Source organism: Thamnophis elegans, chromosome 3 (assembly GCF_009769535.1).
Source record: "Thamnophis elegans isolate rThaEle1 chromosome 3, rThaEle1.pri, whole genome shotgun sequence".
Classification (NCBI taxonomy): domain Eukaryota; kingdom Metazoa; phylum Chordata; class Lepidosauria; order Squamata; family Colubridae; genus Thamnophis; species Thamnophis elegans.
In genome coordinates, this window is record NC_045543.1 from 112,035,692 (window position 1) to 112,058,533 (window position 22,842).

At 38.6% G+C, this 22,842-nt stretch overlaps 1 protein-coding gene across 1 annotated transcript in view; it reads right to left on the reverse strand.

The window, feature by feature from the left end:
• The window catches only part of RASGRF2 (Ras protein specific guanine nucleotide releasing factor 2), a 107,116-nt gene that overhangs the window by 44,503 nt on the left and 39,771 nt on the right, over nt 1–22,842 (reverse strand). The window contains exons 9-15 of the mRNA XM_032214424.1: nt 22,505–22,623; nt 13,798–13,958; nt 12,380–12,446; nt 9,426–9,562; nt 5,858–5,940; nt 4,586–4,834; nt 3,385–3,767 (exon numbers count right to left, since the gene is read on the reverse strand). Of these exons, the coding sequence (XP_032070315.1) occupies nt 3,385–3,767; nt 4,586–4,834; nt 5,858–5,940; nt 9,426–9,562; nt 12,380–12,446; nt 13,798–13,958; nt 22,505–22,623 (1,199 nt within the window). The remainder of the gene's footprint in view (nt 1–3,384; nt 3,768–4,585; nt 4,835–5,857; nt 5,941–9,425; nt 9,563–12,379; nt 12,447–13,797; nt 13,959–22,504; nt 22,624–22,842) is intronic.

Consider the following 22,842-nt stretch of genomic DNA (forward strand, 5'->3'; position numbering starts at 1 on the left):
GGGCCTGGTGTCCTCCTCATGAACGCGTGCAGCACACACATGCGTCTTAAATCCAGCGACACCTCTGCAAGCCTCCACAACGCTCCAGCTGCTCGGCGGAGCGTCGCGCAGGGGTTGTACATGCCATGCGCGTAAGTGCCAAAGGGTTTAAAGACAGATAAGGAGCGCGGGCGGGCAGGCGGGCCCTCTGGAGCATCGTACCAGAACAATACCTGGTACTCCGGGCAGGCTCTGGTATGCCCGTACCAGGGCGTACCGTCTGCAGCCCACCACTGATGTGACTGCACTTTTTAGCACTGGCAATTCCAGTAATCCTAGTTGCAGTCATTAGGTGAGAACTACATCATTGTTAGGTAAGGACCTCATGCTTTTCCTGCCTTGTGCAAAACTGCCTCTTTCTCAACTGGGCCCAGTAAGTTCTCTTTGGCAGGCCCAGCTGGTCTGTCACACACATGCACGTTCATAATAGAAGAACCATTGAAAAGTTGGGGTGGAAACTGTGCAATATTCTCAATGAATAATCGAAGAGGAAAATATTATATAAGGTGATATGAATAAATAAGTGGGAAATGGGACAAAAAATACAGAAAAAGTAACATGGCTGTTTGGAGACCCAAGAATGAATCAGTATGGTGATTGGAGATCTGCTTAGAAAAAAATTGTTTCAAAAACATTATGTATTCATATTTATATATTTCAAAAGAATTAATACAAAACTAAAAGCATGATTGATTTGTTTATATTGAAATAACAAGGGAATCAGTAATACATACAAGGGTGCTGAGTTGTTATACATGTTTTAACTGATAAATATGTATCTGATAGTGTCAAGAAGACACCTGGGGGGAAATGAACATAAAATGAAAAAGGAAAGGAAGAAATAAACTAAGAGAGAATAATTAAAAGAAGAAAGAAATATGAAGACATTCCCAAGGGAATGAATGTACAGTGGAAGAGATCCCTCTAAAATGTTACTAAGTTCTTAGTAATGGACTATTTTACTGTAATGGCAATGCATAAAGAATGATCCCCATACAATTCCCCCCCCCCCCCCCAGTTTCTAGCAGAGAGACAATTTGGCCTAGCGGTTAAAACCTCAAGATGGAAACTGGGAAACTGGGAATTCTAGTCCCATCTTTGGCACAAAAGTCAGCTGGGTGGCTTCAGGCCAATCAGTCTCATTCAGCCCAACCCAACTTATAGGATTGATGTTGTGAGGAAAATAGGAGGGAGGAATATTAATCATGTACATGCTCTTGAGTTATTTATGAAAATAACACATGTGGGATAAAAATCCATACAGCATACAAACCTTTTAAGTAAGCATTAACACACATGACTGACAGTAATGTATTTAGGAAGAACATCTTTAAATTGTCTCAAGAAAAACCTGCATCTGGCTCTGCCTGATAACAACTTTTTTTCTAGCCTAACTGTAGTTCCTTGCATTGGAAGCAGAAAAGCTTATTTTTCCAATATTGCTTTTTATTTCTTTTCACAGTTACATTTATGTGAAATATTGGTGTCAGAAATCTGGTGGGCAGTATTCATACAAAAAATCAGCAAAGCCACTTCCACTATTCTACAGTAATCCAGTTAACCACATTAATCATAGTGAGAACTGATTAGCTGCAATATCCAGCACTTTCCCTAAGTTGGTTTCTAGAGACTCTCAAACTTTCAGAGAGCATAAGCATTAGCTGCTGCCTGGATATTGTAAGATTTCTAACCCCCACGCTTGGAGGAGATCACATTGAAGAAGACTACATTATAAAGCTGAAATAGATAACAGAGTGGTCAATGCCTGGAATGCTCTACCTCACTCCATTGTTACATCCTCAACCCCCCACAGCTTCAACCGTAGTCTGTCTACCAATTTCAGAGGTCCCTAAAGGGGGCGTGCATAAGCACACAAGCATGCCTTCCATCCCTGTCCTACTGTCCAGAGGTTGGTATTCAGCAGGTTCTTATCAGTTCTGGAGAACCAGTAGCAGAAATTTTGAGTAGTTCAGAGAACCGGTAAATACCACCTCTGCCTGGCCCCGCCCCCATCTATTCTCTGCCTCCCGAGTCCCAGCTGATCAGGAGGAAATAGGGATTTTGCAGTAACCTTCCCCTGGAGTGGAAAGGGAATGGAGATTTTAGTTTCCTTCCCCTGCCACGCTCACCAAGCCATGCCCACCAAGCAATACCATGCCCACCAAGCCACCCCCACAGAACTGGTAGTAAAAAAATTTGAATCCCACCACTACTACTGTCCCCATTTATTTGTACTCATTTCTTTTGTTCATGTCCATGTTTATACTTATACCTGTTATCTTGTACACATTTGACAAACTAAATAAAAAATAAAATAAATGATAGATACGGTAGGTATGTATGTAGCAGTGGTGGGATTCAAATAATTTAACAACCGGTTCTCTGCCCTAATGACTATCTGGGTAGGTGGGGCTCAGTGGTCATGTGACTGGGTGGGCTTGGCCAACTCAAGGTCACTCAGGTCGATGGGCGCTTCGCCTTAGCTGTTACAATGTAATAAGGGTTAACCGGAGAGGCAGTTTCTGTAAGCAGGTCAATAAAGATTAGGCTAGAAACAACACTAGAATGTTTCCTTCCTGCCTTCCTTACCGAATTAGCCCTGTAAAGTGGAAATAAACAAAAGGAGATTTCTTCCAACAATTGGTTCTCTGAACTACTTAGAAAGTTACCAACCAGTTCTCCCGAATAGGTGCGAACTGGCTGAATGACACCACTGGTAGGTAGGTAGCAGTGGTAGGTTTCAAAAATTGTTCAAACCTACTCTGTGAGTGTGGCCTCCTTTGTGGGAGTGGCTTGCCGCCCATGTGACCGGATGGGAGTGGCTTGCCGCTCATGTGACCGGATATGAAGATGCCGACGACACCTGTCAGAACCACCTTAAATTACCTTACACACAGCACTGGCATGCATAAGAATAGGATATAAATTTGTTTTTTAAAAGGCATCTTTGGCTTGCGTTAAAACAACTTCAACACACGCAATGTTCTGATTGCACCACAAACACAGTAGCCATCCTTACTTTTCACAGAGGCACTGAGTTTTATAAATATGAGCATAATAGTGTAGAATAATCATATCCAAGGACCAGTGGTGGGTTTCAAAAAATTTTGGAACCTCTTCTGTAGGTGTGGCCTGATTTCCGGGCCCACTGGTGGAACCTCTTCTAACCGGTTCGGTAGATTTGACGAACCGGTTCTACCGAATAGGTGTGAACTGGTAGGAACCCACCTCTGGTAGGTAGGTAGGTAGGTAGGTAGGTAGGTAGGCAGGCAGGCAGGCAGGCAGGCAGGCAGGCAAGCAGACAGACAGACAGACAGACAGACAGACAGACAGACAGACAAATACCTCTTCGAATACTTCTTCGTAGCTTATTGCAAAGCTCATTGCGTGGATTTTCTGAATTGTCTTCTGAAAAAACAGGGCTTTGCTCTGGAGATGAAGGGCTTTTGCTCAGATCCAGTGGCACTTTTGTTGACATGGGGGGTGATGATGTTCCAGGGCTGTATGTTGAGGTAGGACTGCTAACAGAAGAAGCCGATAGATCTAATGCTCCTATTCTTGAATTTAATGGAGAATTTAATGATAATTTTCTTGTTCTAACAGGTGAAGACGTCCTAGAAAGAGATAAAGGTGGAGGGGAAGAAAACTTGCGGCAGAGGTGTGGTGACTTTGCATCAGCCATATGTTCTCTATTGTTTTGATTAGTAGCAAAAAACAGTTCCAAAGACCTAGAAGATGAATTAAAAAAATGAGAAGTAATTTTACCATGCCAGAACTGCCTTTAAAAAGTAGTTTATAAGAAAATACTATAACCAACATACAACTGGAAACATTCTGGAAATTGAAAAACCCAAGATACAAAACTGATTTCTAATCTGTGATTTCATTAGATAAGAAATCACCATGTGCTGCTAGGAAGATCAACCTCACTGGTTAGGATCTATTTGGGGCTTGTCAAGTATTCTTATCAGCAACAACACAGGTCAGAGAGATTAGAGTAACACATTTATAGGCAGGGCCTGCCTTTGCCAAGGACTTAGTCCAGGATGCCTATCTGGAGAATGTGAGAGCAGAATGTCCGAACTATCTATTACCTGGGTTTTCTTTTAAAAAACACTGTATGGTAGTAGTTCTGAATACCATGTAGAAAATTTCCAAAACTACAGATAGTCAGTCTTCACTGTACAGCCATTCATGTCGTGACTGTTTGAAGTTACAATGGCACTGAAAAAGTGACTTATGCCAAGTTTTCAAACTTATGACTCTTGCATGGTCATGTGATCAAAATTCAAACACTTAGTAGCTGGTATATATTTGTGACAGTTGCAGTGTTCCAGGGTCATGTGATCACCATTTGTAACTTTCCCAGCTGGCTTCCAACAAGCAAAGTCATTGAGGGAAACCACATTCACTTAACAAGTGAATCTTGAGAACAAAAGTGATTTTTGTTCTATCAGACCATGAATACATAATACAGTTTGCAAGATGACTATATAATTATCAACATTTCCATAAATATAATAATAAAAAGTAGAAAACAACTCACCTGACAGGGATGGAGGTGAAAGGCCGTTTGTAAATATCAGACAGTTTTTCTAGTACAACAGTTGCATTAGTAAATATGCGGTAAGTATGTAGGAAAGTATTAAGAAAATCAATACTGAGAAATCTCAAGTCTGTTAATCTTTCCAAGAGGCGTTCAACACTTGCATAACGAATCTGGGGTACTTTGCAGGAGTTCAGAGTTTTGCTGAAGCAGATGTCAATGTCATCTTTATGAAGACGGGCATCAGACCTACATAACATTATTTGAAAAACATTTCAAAAGTTGCTTTGAAAGCCATAGATTTTTTTTTTTTGCAGATTGTCTCTGATATGAAGAAACAAGTTCTGTTTATAATCTTAAGTAGACATTACTTATAAAATCAAAATCATATTTCTGGCCAATGGAATAATCTCATGAGTTCTCAATGGGCCAAATTTACAATGTGCACCATAATGCTTAGGGCATCCCTTGTTTTGCCTGAAGCCTTCCTGACTTTAAGTTCTTTATTTGAGCTATGCTGGTGCAGTGGTTAGAATGCAGTACTGCAGGCTACTTCTGCTAATTGCAGGCTGCCTGCAATTCAGCAGTTCGAATCTCATTGGCTCAAGGTTGACTCATCCTTCCATCCTTCCAAGGTCAGTAAAATGAGGACCCAGATTGTTGGGGGCAATTTAAGCCGCTTAGAGAGGTCTGTAAAACATTGTGAAGCAGTACATAAGTCTAAGAGCTATTGCTATTATTTGAAGTCCTTTAATTTTGAAAAAAAAATATGAAAAGAAAAAAAAATCCTAGCCTTTAACATCATTTTTACTTCCCAAAAAAACTACTGGTTTGTAAACCACTGTTTTCTGCAAATATATCTGATTGGTCAAATAAAAACAAAGGTAAATCTAATTGAAAGTCAACATCCTGGAAGGAGAGCTGATGCATGAATATTTTATTATTGGTCACATCTAAAATAGTAGCTATTTTTCAGGGTTATTTATGAGATATACATGAAATTTTAGCATTCCTGAGCAATAAGATGTAAATCTTGGCACCAGGAAATTCATTTAAAAAGATAGAATGATGATGATGATTCTGGATGGATGGATGGATGGATGGGATGGATGGACGGACAGACGAACTGACTGATTGACAATATAATGTAATATATTCCCATGAAATGCAGAATTAACAATTAAATAAAACTGCTAATGTTTATTTAATCTGTATTTGAATGTAAACAAAACTAGGCAGCCATATGTAACATGACAATGAAATTACACTTACTTGATCATATGTGGCACAGTGACTTTGGAATTTTCTTCAAACACTATTGTCATTAAACCATTGCATCGTATGTTGTCAACACACTAGACAAGTTGATAAAAAAACAAATTATAGATTCATTTTTGCTCAATACTATATATCTCAGATCCTACAATTACAGAAAATAAAATTTTATCTGGAACGATTATTTGGTTAGTTGGAAAGATAGAAGAGATTGAAATACCACATTTTTAACATCTTCAGAATCAAAAGTAAACTTTTTACTATTTAAAGTCTTTGAAGTTGCAAATGAATCAGTGTGCTGCAGAAATTAAAATGTTGGAGCAGATTAAGCAAGACCTACATTTATGTCTCTCTTCTACCCCACCCCAAATTGGGTGGCTTTGAGGTGAGCTCTATCTCTTGGCCAATCTGGATAAAGCCTAGAATAACATTCCAGTCAATAAGCAAATGAATGAATAATATTTGGTTGTTCTGAATGTATTTTCCATCTTAAAATGTAATGCTACTGGAAACATTGCAAAACCACAGGTTTTAAATTCCTTTTGCATCAGGTCATTCAATCCAAAGGCACTGAAAACATTAGCTCCTGATTACTGGAAACAACTGATGCGTTGAGGCTTCTGAAATAGCAATCTTCCAGAGTCATAAGATTAAGTTTCAAAAAGTGAGAGTCTGCTGCTAAGGATCTTTCCAGGAGCTGTTGTCAACTGGGCAGGCTCATAATGGATTTGGGAATTAATCAGTTCACTCTTCTGTCTCTCACAGTTTCTGGATTCTATCCACCACTCGTTCCATTAATTGCTCTGAGGCAATATAACTTCCATATAAGAATATGAAGGCAACTAGTGGCCTTTCTGAGCGCTGCAACATATTGATTGATGGATTCACCCTCCTTCTGGTTACGAATATTAAATTTGTGTCTTCGGACATTTTTAGACTGGGAGCGTAGTGTGTCCTCAGCCTCTGTTGTAGCACCGACCAAGCGACCAATTGGAGTGGTGTTGGCTTGGACAAGTCCTTTGCTGTCTCGAACACCTCTCGTCCACAGTAGCTCAGGAACATGTTTTTCTTCCGGCCTTCAGGAAGACCCATGAGATTATTGGCTTCAAGGAAGCAGTCAAACCTCAGCATGTAGCATTTCCAGTGCTCGGTGACTGGATTGTAATGGAGTCGGTGGGGCATGCATAGGCATCTTGTGTCCCTGAGCGCATTTGAATATGCCACTCAAAGATGGCTGCTCGATGCTGCGCCGAGCTCCGGCCTGGATTTACTTGCTGGATTGTTGTGCTCTTTTTGATTTGCCTAGTTGCTTTCCAATCCCATCCTCGTCGCCAGTGTTAGATCGGGTAAAGGAAAAGCACACTCAGACTTAGGCAACAACAGCTCTTTATTAACTCTGAGACAACTATGTACAATCCAGCAAAGGTTCAGTTTGATAGCAGCCCTTTTATAGGGAGCTGTCAGACCCTTCGCCCAATCAGGTTGAATCTCTGTTCCCACCGGAACAGAGGACCTTGGTGTAAACCATTGTAAATGATTCTGGTATCTAACACCAACAGAATTGCTTCTCTGGAACCAGCTTTGGAGGCTCTGTATGGACAGGCTGTGAGAATGACCTGGAACTTTGGGTTGCTTTTGGGGAGTGAAACATGAAGAGGTACCCTGAAGAAGGGAGTGATGAAAGAATGTTCCATTGAGAGGATGAGAAGGCTTAACCATGAGTCACTGAGAGCTCTCAGAGGTTCTGTGATGCTTTTCTAGATATGCACATTTTATTGTTTTAACTTTTTTATTACATGAAACAGTCAAATGGAGTCAGACATTTTTTAACTCTATAAAATAAATAAATAATATTTTTCTGCTATTGTTTCTAATAAAATAAAATAGTTGGGAGGAAATAGTCAACTCTATTTCATTTCTTCAAAATTAGTATGCAGAAGGTAAACAAGGACATATGCAGTAGCCCTGTGGCCTCAAAGAGCTTTGCCCTTTAATTTAAGTCCCATTAAATAACAGGCAAAATTTAATTTGCAATTAAACGTTTAATTGCATAATATACCAATTAGCTGCAATTGAAATCATATTACCAGTGTACAGAGAAAAAAATAAATGCTACTTTGTTGGTTTTTCCTTTACTATCAGATAAACTCAGATTAACTGAGCTGATCTTCAGCAATTAGTATAAATTTTGCAACTTTAACTATAAAAAATATTGTTTTTGTAGCAGCATCATGAAATATGTATTGGCAGATGTGAGTATAATCTGTATTACATCTATGAACTATTTCTGTCCAGTTCTTGGCACTTCTGTACAAAATCTTCTATACTACTTAAAACATATGTAAACATATACGGCATCTAGTATAATCTTGCATAGTGACTCTTCAAATCTACTGTCCCATTCTCTTATTTTCATTGCCAAAACTTATTTATTTTTAACTATTTTACAATTAACACAATGGATCCAAGCAATCAAAAACATAAACCTGGTACAGTTTGTAACATGAGATCAAAAATAAAGGCCATTCCAGAATATCCAGATTTGGCCACTTTCAATTATCTTCAATCTTAAATTCAATTTTCTTTTGAAACTTTTTTCTACGTGCAGGAAGAGTTCCAAGCAGGTGAAAATGTGCAGATACAATAGATTTTTAAAGAATTCTGGAAAAGAAAAGTAATGACATCTGTGTGCCATGTGCATAAAGACTAAAGACAGCTTTTTCCAACCTAGTACTCTTCCAACTGAATTGTCAGTCAGCAAAGCGGTTCTAATGTATCTGGGGAGCTTTACATTGTAAAAAGCTATTAAATAAAATAAAAAAGATTTTTGTGTGAAAACAGTCCATAGGAAAATTGGAACTTGTTTTTTTCATGGCATTTAAAAACCGACAACTGAAACTTAAGAAAATCTTATTTTATGTCACATTCCTCTTGTATCACCTGCACTTTTTTAAAAAAAAATCTTTAAACTCTTAGGCTGGGGAGCAGTAGCAGGCCCAAAGTCACTTGGCTTCAACTATTTAAATGAGGGCTTTCCCACTCAAAGCACAAGACACTAGCTGCTATGTCAGTTGGGGCATGGGGGCCTAGTGGGGACGCAGTGGCCTAGTGGGTAAGACACGCAGCTTGTTGACTGGAATGTTGGCAGTTTGAGACCTAGGCAGCACGGGATGAGCTCCCATTCTTCTCTCAGCTGCTGCCAACCTAGCAGTTCAAAAGCATGCAAATGCAAGTTGATAAATAGATATCACTTTGGTGGAAAGTTAACAGTGTTCTATGTGCTTCGGTGTATAGTCATGCCAGCCACATAACCCCAGAAGTGTCTTTGGATAATTATGGCTGCTTTGGCTAGGAAATGGAGATGAGCACCACCCCCTAGAGTTAGACATGATTGGACATGGCAAACTTTTACTTTTACCTGCTATGTCAGCATGCCACTCATTCACAAACACTGTATTCAAAGAAATATTCTGTTAATTCATAAATTTCATAATGAGCTCTAAGACAACATTAATGTGCTGATTGAATTATGCAGTATTCCTTCCCCCCGCCCCAAACTGCTTACCTGACTAATGTCACTGGTCCATGCTGCTTTTTCCTGCCGCGAAGGAGCTAAAAGGACTACCGTAAATGGAGGTGCACCTGCGGGATCTACCACAATCTTGAAGTCAAGGTGCCCAAATACTTGCCCAGAACCTTTTGCTTCATGATTGAAAGAGAAACAGAATTGGGGCAGTTACAGGTTGAAATGCAGAGCCTAGATTACATCATAGTGCAGAGACAATTGCTTTCCATAGTGATGCGTAGATATCGCCAAAATGTAAAGTACAAATTTTGTATCTTTGACCAGTGATGTTTTTAAACATTGCAGACTCATGCAAATGTAAAATATTTTTGGCTCGCAGAATTTATAATTAAACAAATGAAAAATTATGTTATGTGTTCCAGTTAAAACTTATTCACTTAAGGCAAAAATATGTACAACTGACTATGTTATGGCACTATAGCATTGACTTTTCATTGGCAAAACACCCAATTCAGAGCCTACTCTGAGCTAATAGTAGAGAAAGTAAAATAGAGGTACAAACTGTAGTAATTTTTATGCCAGCATTATTATTTCTAAACCTTAATTTTAAAATTAAAATAAAAGTACAGAATATTCCTTTCCTAAGTAATTATTTTTAAAATGTAAGATCTGGCAAGGTGTTTCCTTCAAGGTGATTATTTCCATGAAGTAAAGTCATGTAGTAGGTCCTAGAAAATGTGTCTTCTCTGTCACATTATTACTACTACTATACATTACAGTATTACTGCCTGCCCTGATGGCACAGTAGTTTCAATTCAGTATTGCAGGCTAACTCTGCACACAGCCTGGAGATCAATCGTGACAGGGCTCAACCTTCCATCCTTCCAAGGTTGATAAAATGAGAACCCAGATTGTTGGGCGCAATATGCTTATATTGTAAAGCTTCCAGAGAATGCTGTAAAGCAGTGGTCCCCAACCTTTTTATCGCCGCGGACCAGTCAGCCTTTGATAATTTTACCGTGGCCCGCTGAGCGCGCGCAGGGGTGGGGGGGCGTTGTTCTGCAGCGATCATGGCCCCCAGCCATTAATGTCTAAACTGCTGCAAGATATACTTAAATATTGATAAAATGTGAGGGGGTGTACTCACTTCTGTGATATCTATCCATCCATGTCTGTCTCTGTCTCTGTCTCTCTCTGTGTATGTATGTGTGTATGCATGTATGTGTATATATCCTCTATCTATCTATCATCTATCTATCTATTTATCTATTTATCCATCCATCCATCCCTCTCTATCTATCAATCACCTATCCACCATCTATCTATCTATTCTAGCTGGCTGGGCAATTTGGGGAGTTGAAGTCCAAAAGTGTTAAAGTTGCTGAGATTGAGAAATGAGGACGAAACAAAAGGGAAGAGAATGAAACAAGGTCGTAGAGAGAGATTGCAAAATGAAAGGGCAACTTCTCTTTTTATTTCCTTCCACCCCCACCACCCCCACCGTGCCTCTCTGGCAATTGGCTGCCCAGGAGGTGGGGAGGGGAAGATGTTTCACAGACAGCTGCCACCCGCCCATCTCTCTCTCTCTCTCTCTCTCTCCGCCTCCCCATCTGACCTCGGCTGCTCCACGGCGGAGACCCCAGAAGGCAAGCAAAAAAAAAGGGGGGGCTCAGGAGTGGGGGAAGAAAACAAACCCCATCACGTTCCTATCTGTGAAAGCTCCCCGCTCCCTTCCTGGGCAGCCAATTGCCAGAGAGGCAGTGTGTGTACGTGTGTGTGTGGGGGGGGGGTTGGCAGCCCGCGGCGCGCCTAGTCCGCTGTGGAACGCGCTGCCACCCGCCCAGCGCTCGCTCTCTCGCTCTCTCTCTCTCTCCCCCCCTCCAATCTCCCGCTTCTGCTTCGGCCGGCCAGCAACTTGTCCCCGCTTGCCCGGGGACTGGCCTCTGATTGGCTGGCGGGGAGAAAGCCTCGCCAGGGAAGGAGGCAAGGACTCCGCGGTGATGTCATGGGGACGGCGCCCCCAGGTAGCGGCGAACCGAACGCGCTCCGTCTCCACGGGCTACCAAGGCGGCCGGGCGGGCGGCCGGGGTGGGAGTGGGGTTTGGACCGGAGAGGCGGCTCTCAGGTTCGAGTCCCGGGGTTGATCTCAGGCTGCGCATGTGGGTGAAGAGGCAGCAGGGATCATGGCCCCCGGCCGCTGCAGCGATCATGGCCCCCGGCCGCTGCGCGGCCCGGTGCCAGGTACTCCACGGCCCGGCACCGGTCCGCGGACCGGGGGTTGGGGATCACTGCTGTAAAGCACTATGAGGCAATATATAAGCACAAGTGCTATTGATATTGCTATTCTCTAACTACAAAGTCCGCAGCCCTATTGACTTCCATAATGTATTCAAAGTCTTGGCTTGGAGGGGTTAGACTAGTGTATTGGATGATTTCATCCTGAAATGACTTAAATAGAATAAGTTGTGGTTTAGCATCTATTATCCTAAATTCTATTGTTTTGTGTGCTTTATTATGAGTTGTTCTGCTTTTAACAATATGTAAGCAGCCCAAAATTTATTGATTTACGAAACAAATGTATATGGCCATCCAACTCACACATGGTGATCCTGGATGACATATAACAATAAAAAGTCGCAATTGAAAACCCCCAAACCTTTCCACCTCCTCATATGTATAGAGTTAGACAAATAGACAGATTTCTTGGCATGATTTTGGAGATGGATTGCCATTTCCCATCTGCCCATGACTGAGAAACAGTGACCGGCCACCTGGCTGGCTTTATGCTTAAGGCACGACTAGAATTCAGAGTCTCTCAGTTTAGTATAATGATAAATAAATCAACACATATATATGTACATCTTTTATTTCTTGAATTAGAATTTCTATTAGTAAACTCTCTCTGTCTATATTAATATTTCATTAAGCAAAAAAAGAATGCTGTTTTTTAAAGAACATTTTACAGTTCCATAAAACAATTTGATAGAACTTACATTCATCATCATTCATCTCAGTTTCCTCAAACAGTGTGCATTCTATTAATGAAAGAACGCCTCCTGCCTGGAGACATAAGGTACAATCCATGAATACAAATCTAAAGTAAACCTCATTCAACATACTTGGACAAGCATCCTCTTCATGTGTGTGTGTGAGAAAGGGTGGGGGAGATGGAGATGGAGATGGAAAGCCTTCAAGTAAGTCTCAGCTCCTGACAACTGACTGGACAAGTCCCTGCACTCTTTCTAGCAAAGTTTTGAGAAACAGTGGCCCAAAGTCACCTAGTTGGCTTCATACCTAAAGGGGGACTAGACAGGATGATTCTATACTGTACATGGTATAATGTATTATTCCAATAATTAGATGAGTTTCTTAAATTAAGTACAGAGAACATTATTATTTCTAGCAAAGAATGTGGAAATGCATAACCTATTTTTCCAATTAAAACAATTCTGTGTTATCCCAGTTCAACTGAAAATAATTTTACTGATAAGATTAATAACATGAAGCACTCAACTGCAGTATTTCAATACAGCAGAAGCAATATAAGCGATATATTTAAATAGAAAATTACAACACGTCTATTTTTAAATATATGAATGTTACTATTATAATTCCAGAAATATTTGCAATATAAAGCTGTACTAGAAATTCTGTATTATATTTAAATGTTCCATAAAATAATTGAAAAAAACTTGTCAAAATCAGAATGATGTCAGGCCCAGCCCTCACAAAGAAAAATCCAATGGAGTCCAATCCTTTAGCTACTTACACTCAATTGACAGAACTTGCCAAGGTATAAAACGTATCACTCTCTACCTGAATAAATATATCCTGAGAGGATTCTAGGGTATGGCAGTCTCTTAATGTGGGCTTCTCTCTGATGGAATATACCTTCCTTCCTTGGAACCTCTGTGCTGCCAACCCTCCCCTCCACTGCTTCTCCATGTGCTCAATCCATCACAAATAATGAAAACACAAAATGTAACATTAAAAGCAGAAAGGTGGTCAGAGAAAATCATTGAGGGAACAAGCAGAATTTCAGTGCCAGGTGGTAATTTCAAATGGTTCTGCTGGAGGATATTTAGCTTAGGAAGGCAGAGATGTGGAAATGCATGAAAATCCATCTGATTCTTTAGAAAATTTTAATTATTTTCTGAACTATACACTCAGTTTATAATATTTATTTTAAAAACAATTAAAATAAATGAATTTTGGTCTTGGAATTATACAGATAAAACAAACCATCATATATAAATACAAAAAGTCCCCTTAAATATGTTAATATTATAACTGGAAGCGCTTCCTTTTGCAAAGATTTATATTATTTTACTGTAATTAATCAGTTATATATTTTACTATATGTTCTACAATTCACTATTCTAGTCATAGTTTTTGTTACAAAAGTATGTACCTTAAGTAGATGCAACTTTCCTCCAGAGCTCCTGGTACAAATTAAAAAGTGTTTTGTAAATAGAAAACATTGTCTTTCTCCTTCTTTTTTCAAAGACAATGATCCCAGGCGAACTTTACTAAGTTTTCCTCTCTCAACTGATGGGACTTGAATAAGAGTTCCTGGTAAGTAGAAAAGCAAGTAGTACTCTGTAAACATCTAATGCACATAAATAATACTTATTGTTTATGCTTTACAATAAATTCAGTGTCATATAACTGTAGCCAACTAAATAACAAATTTAGATGACCATCTAAATCAGGGCTGACAAACTCATCACGGCAGCATCACATGACTTTTTCCCCTTTGCTAAACCGGTCGTGGGCGAAATCAACATGTGACGCACCTGGCCTGTGAGCCGCAAGTTTGACAGCCCTGATCTAAATATTATTTCCATAAAATATTTGGCTGCAATCGTGAAATCAATGTTATCAAATGTAATAATGCACAAGATTGTATTATATTCATTATACATAACCACAACATGAAACCCAATAACAGTAACAGTCCAGTAACAAAACTTACCTTGTCCTTTGCTGAGGACAATTTTTTCTTATAATATATAAAGCTCATTTACCAAACAATGGATGGACAAAAAACATAATATACCTTCCTTTAAGCATCCTTAACCAATTAATAGTGGCTGAGTATTCTGAAAGTTGTAATGCCAATGAATTTGGAGAGCAGCATATTAAAAGAGTGCTAACACACTGTGACTAATTAATACATATTTTAATACATTTTTAAAAGGGTTTTAAGTCACAAGTTTAACCAGCATAGAAGCAAAAGCAGAACAGAAGAGGAAAAAGTCTGGATTTGCAAATAGAAGTCTACCAATGTGATCAGGATTTCATTCTTAAATATTGAAGTATATATTGTAAGGATAGGGTATAAGATTGTGCATATAATTGGATGCACACTTACTAGTCCTTTCCTTAATTCTGTATTACACTGCATTTTTCTATTTTCAGAGTTTATTGGTTTCTGCTGCATACTCTACTGCCTGGAAATAGTTGCATTCTGGTTTTATAATTGTGTTACATAATTTGTATTATTATATTTATTTTGTAAACTGATACAACATTTTATATTTAAACATTAAACAAACTTAAATAAAACAAAGAGTATGGATGGCTAAAGAAGTATAAATGTTAATCCCAATTTATTGTCACAATGCTATAAAAAGGGTAATTTGGTTAAATGCCAAGACAGATTTATTCCAGGCCTTATGTAAACTTCAGGATTAATTGAAGATTAAAACCCAGGTCTCTCAATCTAAGACCATATCCAGTATACCACTGTGTTCAAATCCTGAATTAAACATCTTCAAAATGTGGTTTGCTTGGGTTTAGAAATATACCCATTCATGGATTATTCTAACAAATAAATAAGGCTATTATTGTGTGCTCAATAAACCAAGAATAAAAAACATAGCTTATGTTACTGAAAACCTATCTCTAAACTATTAAATAGATGCAAAGACATAATCCTTATGTGAGATTAAATATACCTGAGATAAAGTTCAATTACATACTTAACATATTCATTCATTGTAATGTAATTCCACTGAAGTTTATAGCACTTTCATCCAAGTTAATTAGGTTTACTTAGAATTGGAAATAGCATTCTTTTAAGTGAGATATTATTTTAAATATAGAAAGCAAACAAAAAATTGAATTACAAGTATTCAATTCAATTTAATTCAATTTATTGAGTTTGTATGCCGCCCTATTCCCGAGAGACTCAGGGCGGCTCACAATAAAAAAGGGAGGGGATACAAAAAATAAAATAAAAACAACAATTTAAAATTCTACAACATTGTAGGATTTACTTTTTAAGTGGCTGTGACAATACAATATTGGTGATTTTTTTTTGTAACAGTACAGAATTCTAAAAATATGAGTCAATGTGAGTAATACAATACACTAAATGCAATTTTGCTATACTATAGTTTATTGAATTTCATATTTTCAGACAAATAAATCAAACTCAGCCAAGACAATATACATCTTTGTGGCATCTATTTAAACAAAATGCTGGATCCCGACAAATACATTCATATAAAGACAATTACGAAAGTATTTTAATGTGGACACCAACCCTATAATGTAAAAATATGTTCTTTCTATACAATAGGTCACAATTTGCAAGAAACCAACTGATCTTTTAAAGAAGATTCAGTATAACAGTAAAATTCAGAGGAATAGATCCCACAAAATCTTTTTCAAGAATCCCATTTAAATCAGGTCCTTAATGAAACTTGATTGGAAATAAACATATTTTGATACTTTCCAAGTTACTGTGTTTATGTGTGAGAGAGAAAGAGAAGGAAAGGGAAGATAGCAAAGATTACCAGTGTAGTTTAATAGTTAAGGTTCTGAACTAGCAGTTGGGAGATCCAAATTCCAGTTTTCCCTTAGTCACAGAAACCAACTGGGCAGTGGTGAGATTCAGCTAGTTCGCATCTATTCGGGAGAACCAGTTGTTAACTTTCTGAGCAGTTCGGAGAACCGGTTCTTGGAAGAAATCTCATTTTGTTTTTTTCCACTTTACAGAGCTAATCCTATAAGGAAGGCAGGAAGGAAACATTTGGGTGTTGTTTCTAACCTAATCTTTATTTCCCTGCTTACAGAAACTGCCTCTCCGGTTAACCCTTATTACATTGTAACAGCTAAGGCGAAGCGCCCATCGACATGAGTGACGTTGAGTTGGCCACATCCACCCAGTCACATGACCACTGAGCCGCACCTAACCAGCTGGTCATTAGGGCAAAGAACCGGTGATTAAATTATTTGAATCCCACCACTGTGCCTGGGTAACTTTGTGTCAGTCACTCTCTCAGCCCCAGACTAGGAAATCAAAAAAATCTGTTTACCAACACACACTTGATGAATGTAGTAGATTCTAGTCCATAACATTTAATGAAGAAATCTTCCTGCTCTGGATTGATTTGGGATTACAACAATAATAATTATAATATATTGTGTGTAAATGCATAGGCACAAAAGTAAATAGGCATTGAATACATATTAATGCACAATAATATAATATAATTAACACACAGCATTAAGAGTAATATGCATTAGCATAGCTCTACAAGGGTTAGTGATTTAAAATTTTAAAAAATCAATTGCCTTTTTGTAGTCTACATACAATAGAGCATTTTTAGCTTTAAATGTTTTAAACATAATCCCCTCACAAACATAAAAATCAATAAACTTATTTAATTCCATGCTATCAGAAATATTTCCCAAGAACACAGCTATCCAAAACTGAGTAGATATAGATTTGATAAGGATGCTTTCTGATAAAATCCTGGAAATGTATTAATAATAGTAACAGTGAATCGTGTGCTTCTTCCATGCAGCGATGTTGACAGACTCTACTTACCAAGGAAAACAGGTGGGCATGGAATGTTGCAAGTACATCAGATGGTTGAAGAAGAAAAAAGGACATTGGAAGAATATCTGAAGGATTTGAAGGATGCACAGAAGCTAGTATACCAAGAAGGCCTAATGAGCATGGGAGAAACCAAACTGTCTACAAGAAGTCTACAAGAAAGACCAAATGAAGAACAGAAAGAAGCATGAGACAACAAAGCATTATATGGCCAGTATATTAAAAAAAATAGCAGGGAAAACAAGACCTGGCAATGGTTAAAAGCCAGAAATTTGAATAAAGGGACAAGGACTTAATTCTGGATGAACAAGACCAAGCATACAAAACCAGAATTGAGAAGACAGCAACAGATAGCAAATGACGTCATTACAGAGAAGCAGAAGAAACAGTGAATAATCTGATTAGCTACTGCGAGAAGATTGTCTAGATTGACTACCAACAACGGCATGACAAAGTAGCAACAATGGTACATTGGAAGATTTGTAAGAAATAAAACTTGCCTGCAAGAAAGAACTGCCAACACCATAAAATAGAAAAAGTAATACAAAATAAAGCAAATAAAGTGCTCTGGGACTTTAGAATTCAGACAAACAGACACCAGCTACCTAACATCCCAAACTTAACAATTGTTAACAAGAAAGACAAAAAAAGTATGAATAGTGAATATGGCAATACCTGGAGACAGCAGAATAGAAGAGAAAGAATTGAAGGGGGAAACAAAATACAAACATATGCAAATAGAATAAAATGACTAGGGCGAAAAAAAGGTAGAAATAGTAATAGGTGCTTTGGGTGCAATGCCAAAACAAACGGAGCACCACTTAAACACCATCAGCACTGACAAATTCACCACCAGTCAATTGCAAAATGCAGCTTTACTTGGAACAGCTTACATCCTATGATGGTATCTGTAATGCCACCAAATATTCATATCTGCCTATTCCAGACCCTCTGGAAGGACCCAATAGGACAGCGGTGTCAAACTCAAGGCCCACATCCCGAATCCAGCCCGCAGGGTGCTTAGATCTGGCTCACAGGACAAGCCTGGAAATATCAAAGGATCAACCCATAGTGCCGGCTGAAAACAGGCCACAATGGGGCCTCAGCCATGGCAGAGTCAGCAGGAAGCCATGGAGGCTGAAATGGGCCACAGGGAGACTGCGTGAGGCCCCACAGCCCATTTTCAACTGCCAGATATTTCTAGGCTGACCCCATAGGCAGGAAGCAGAGTGCTACAGGAGGCAGAGGCACTCATGGCACGTTTTGGCCAGCAGAGTGCTACAGGAGGCAACATCTTCTTCACCCTCTCTTTAGTAGCATCTGCCAACTAGAACTAGGTACCCTCCAAGACCTGGATGACAGTTGTTCAGAAGAGCCAAAAATATCTGGCTCTTCACCCGGGTCTTTGATGAGAGAGTGTGAGCCCCCTTGTATCACTAAAATTATCTTTTATCTTAATCTTTTACCTGTGATTGATTTAATTTTAATTTTAAAATTTTTGATTATCGTGAGCCACCATGGGTCATTGAGAATTGGATCAATTTTATAAATTATTACTACCGTATTTTCCGGCATATATGACGACTGGGTGTAAAAGACGACCCCCCTATTTTTCCTGTTAAAATATAGGGTTTGGGCTATACTCGCCATATAAGACTATCCCTCCTCTGAGGCACACCAAATAAAAATTAAAAACCATCAGATTTGATTTCAATATTGCCCCGCAGCAAGTTGGCCATGATGAGTTGTCCCATTGCGGTCCGGGACAGCTTCGGCAGGATGCGGGTGAGGAGTGGGGGGAGGGATGGTCTTACGCGAAGCTTTTTGCAGCGGAAGCCATGAAGTGGGTCTCACGAGGCCACCTTATTAAACCTAGGTGTTGGGTCTCTGGTGAAGAACTTACGCCAGAAATAAAAGGCTGGTAGTGCCACGAGTCCCTTCATTGTTTCAATTTAGGGGCTGAAAAAAAGAGAGCACTGCCCCCACCCAAAGGAACATTGTTTGCTGAGGCAAAAAAGGTGAACGGGACGGGATTGCGGGGTAAATGTTTAATCACCCGGGTTCAGGCTGCTCTGGAAGTAGAAGATGACCAGCAGCAAGGAGCCCAAGCAAGTGGCCAAGACCATGCGGTACGCCCTGCTTTTCTTCATCTTCATCCCTGCGCTGCATCCCCCAGGATCAGAGCTTGGAAGAAGTTCGAGAAAATCGTGAGGAGCAACGCCAGCTCCTCATGGCCAGGTTTGTCCAGCTCTGCTCCAAGCGGCTGGCAGCCCAGCTCAACCGCTTCCATCTCCTCTTGGCTCAACGTTTGTTTTTCAGATGGCGGGTTTGGAAGCCTGGCTTCATTATTTTTTTACATTCTTTTTAATGCTGGAGTCCGGACTTCAGGATGAAGGAAGAAGGGCTAGACTGTTCCTGAGCATGCAAAGAGTTTCTTTTAAAGGCAACTGAATAGCTACGCATCTGGTAATTAGTTTGGGAAAATAATCTTATCCGGTAAGATGGAACCGGTAAGTTTCAGCTCACCATATACCAGCGTATAAGATGACCCCCGATTTTTGGAATGATTTTAATAGGCTAAAAGTTGTACAGCAATATTAAGTCCTCTTCTAAGCTGTTTCAGAGATAGTAACAAAGATTGATAGAGTGTTGGATAGACAGTTTTTAGAGACATTCTGGAAAAATAGTCAGTTCATTTATGCTCTGCTCCTATACAAAAGAGTCAAGCCCCATAGCACCTGGGGACTCTACATGACTTTAATCTCTACATTATGGAATTGAGACTATTTGTGCCAGAAAGTAAATCTCCCTTTGTCTGGAACAGCTGTTTTGAATGCAAAGTGTGGGGGTGTGAATGCAACTTGAGCTTGTGCCAAATGTCCACTATGGCCACGCCCACCCCAACCATGCCTACCCTGGCCACACCTACACCCAGCCGCCCATGTCCCACCCCCAGCCCTCTAAGGTCAAACACAACCCTGAGGCAGCCCTCAATGAAATCAAGTTTGACACCACTGCAATAAGCAAACAAAAATACCAAATCCAGGCTGAAGATCTGACTGTCTATGTGATGAATCATATATTGTTTGTACATATAGGCACAAACGTAAACTGGCAGTGAACACATATTAATACACCAAAATGTAATATGATTAATACACAGCATTAAAACTCATAGATATTAACATAGTTCTATGATTACCCATGATTAGTTGTTTAACATTAATAAAATTCAGTTGCCCTTTTGTAATCCACAAACAACAAAATATTTTTTTTAGTTTTGAATATTTCAAACGTAATCCCCTCAAACAAAAAATATCAAGAGGTCATCAATACACATTGAATTCCACACTGCCAGAAATATTTCCCAAGAATGCAGTCATCCAAAACAGAGTAGCAAACATACATAAGATAAGGATGTTTTGTATTAAAACCTTGAAAGTTTTTAAAAGTAATTCATATAGATCACTGACAAATACTAAAAAACTCTGCCAAGGTACCACAGGAAAATTTTGATAGTATTATAACATAAAACCTGCAAACTGGCATTTAATTAGAATTATTTTATTTATATTATTCATCTTGTAGAACAAGTTCCTTTTCCATACTTCGTAAGTGAAAGTCTTCATCATAAAAATATTAAGTATGTGAATGAATCCTAATACTAAAATATTTTTTATATTTATGTCAGTGCCATGACTCAAACTTTTCTGTTTCATAGCTATTTCATTTTCAAATCATGGGCAGAAAATACAAGGAAAACACTGATTTGAAGAAATTACTTTAATACTAATATTTAGAAGTTGTGTGGATGGAAACAGGATTATTTAAAACACTGGGTCCTTAACATCAAATTTTAGATGTCTAAAATTATTACAGTCACTCACAGTTTCCTTTTTTCCTGTATTCCCTGGAAGAACATATTAATCTAAATCTATTTTCTATACTACTGTTTGGAGAATTATTTTCTACTACAATTATCTGGAATTTTTATATAAACTTGGAAAACTGTGTTAGCTTTCTGTAGAAATTCTCTTTGGGGAAAAAAAGTATCCAATCAAATATATCTAGAAAATTTCCTATTTGAGTTGTTCTGCAATGCATTTCCCGCTGGGCAATTTAAACATTTTCTCCATCTCCACTGCCAACCTCACAAACAATGAACTCCTTTGGAATGTGGAGACATTAAATCAACAGCTTATATCCAGTGTTGGAATCTGTTTTTCAAAGAAAACATTGCATTAGAGATGGGCAAATGGCCTTGGGGTCTCTTAAAGCAAACCATTAGACTGTGGCCATCATTTTATTCTATAAAATACAAACACAAAGCAACTATACATTGCTTCAGCATTTTCTATAGCATGAATGGGATGTGTAATAAAACAAGTTAAAATGATTGCTCCTCTCCATGATTTCAGCTAGCCAGATACATCTTCCGCTAGTATTTCTGTTCTATTCTCTGCTTAAAAGTTGCCTTGTAATTCCTTAAAGGATTCTACCCAATTTTTATACTTCTACTACCACTTCTTTACAGGAACAGTAGCAGAATCCCATAAGAAGGAGAATTTGGAGAATTAACTACACAATTAGCATATATGATAACAGTTCACGCCAGAATTATGTAAATAATGTTCTAGAACATTTGACAAGCTTCCACAAGGACTATAGATAGGTCTTCCAATTGGCAGAACTGAAGCATATCAGCAGATATTTCACTTATGATTTTAAAAATCTGCCACTATAAATGATTTTAATTTTAGAAGAAATCAAATGATATCTGTGTGAGCTGTTCTAGAAGTACAAATGAAAAATGGGAACAACAAACAGCTATTTTCATTCCTCACAATCGCTCCACCATTTGACAAAGCTTCAAGTACTTCAAGTTTCTCCTGCGCTTTTGCCCGAATGTTGGCATCATTTGGGAGTGCAACATTTATCGGCCAGACAGAACTATTTTCCATGGTGCTGGAGAGAATTTCTGGTCCACTGAAGATGATAGTCCGGTTATTGTGTATGTGACTTTCCCATGGGTGCTTTATTATTATAGTGCTGTTTTTCATGTCTCCTGGAAAAAAAACAGCACAGAGGTGGGGCTCAACAGCAGCCCAGAAATTACAAATATATAGATGTGCAGATGTAAAAAACAGATATTTTGCATCTTATACTTCCCAGTGATGCCAACATGAATTCTTTTGTTTTCAATTTCATTTTTGCTTCATATTCTATAACTGCATAATCAATACATAAATATTAAATTCATTGGTCTTACCTTGTCGTATAAAAGTCTGGCTGGTGTCCAATAATATATCACAGCCTTCTACTATCATTCTTTCTATTGCAAGATTTTTCCGTATATTTTCTGTATCACTCACTTCATCATGCATTATTCTATTGCAAATGAAAAAGCAAAAAAAAAATTCAATTATTTAGTTATGAATTTATAAAGCAAGAACAGCTTGGGTGAACTTTATGGACATCATAAGACTTTCTTTGTGCATCATAAATGTTTGTTTGGTCAAAGTAGAATGCTTTTCTTGACAAAGTTTGTCTGTCATTTTCCCTGACTATCAAATCAAGATAGCAGTAGACTTAGCAATAGCTAAGATC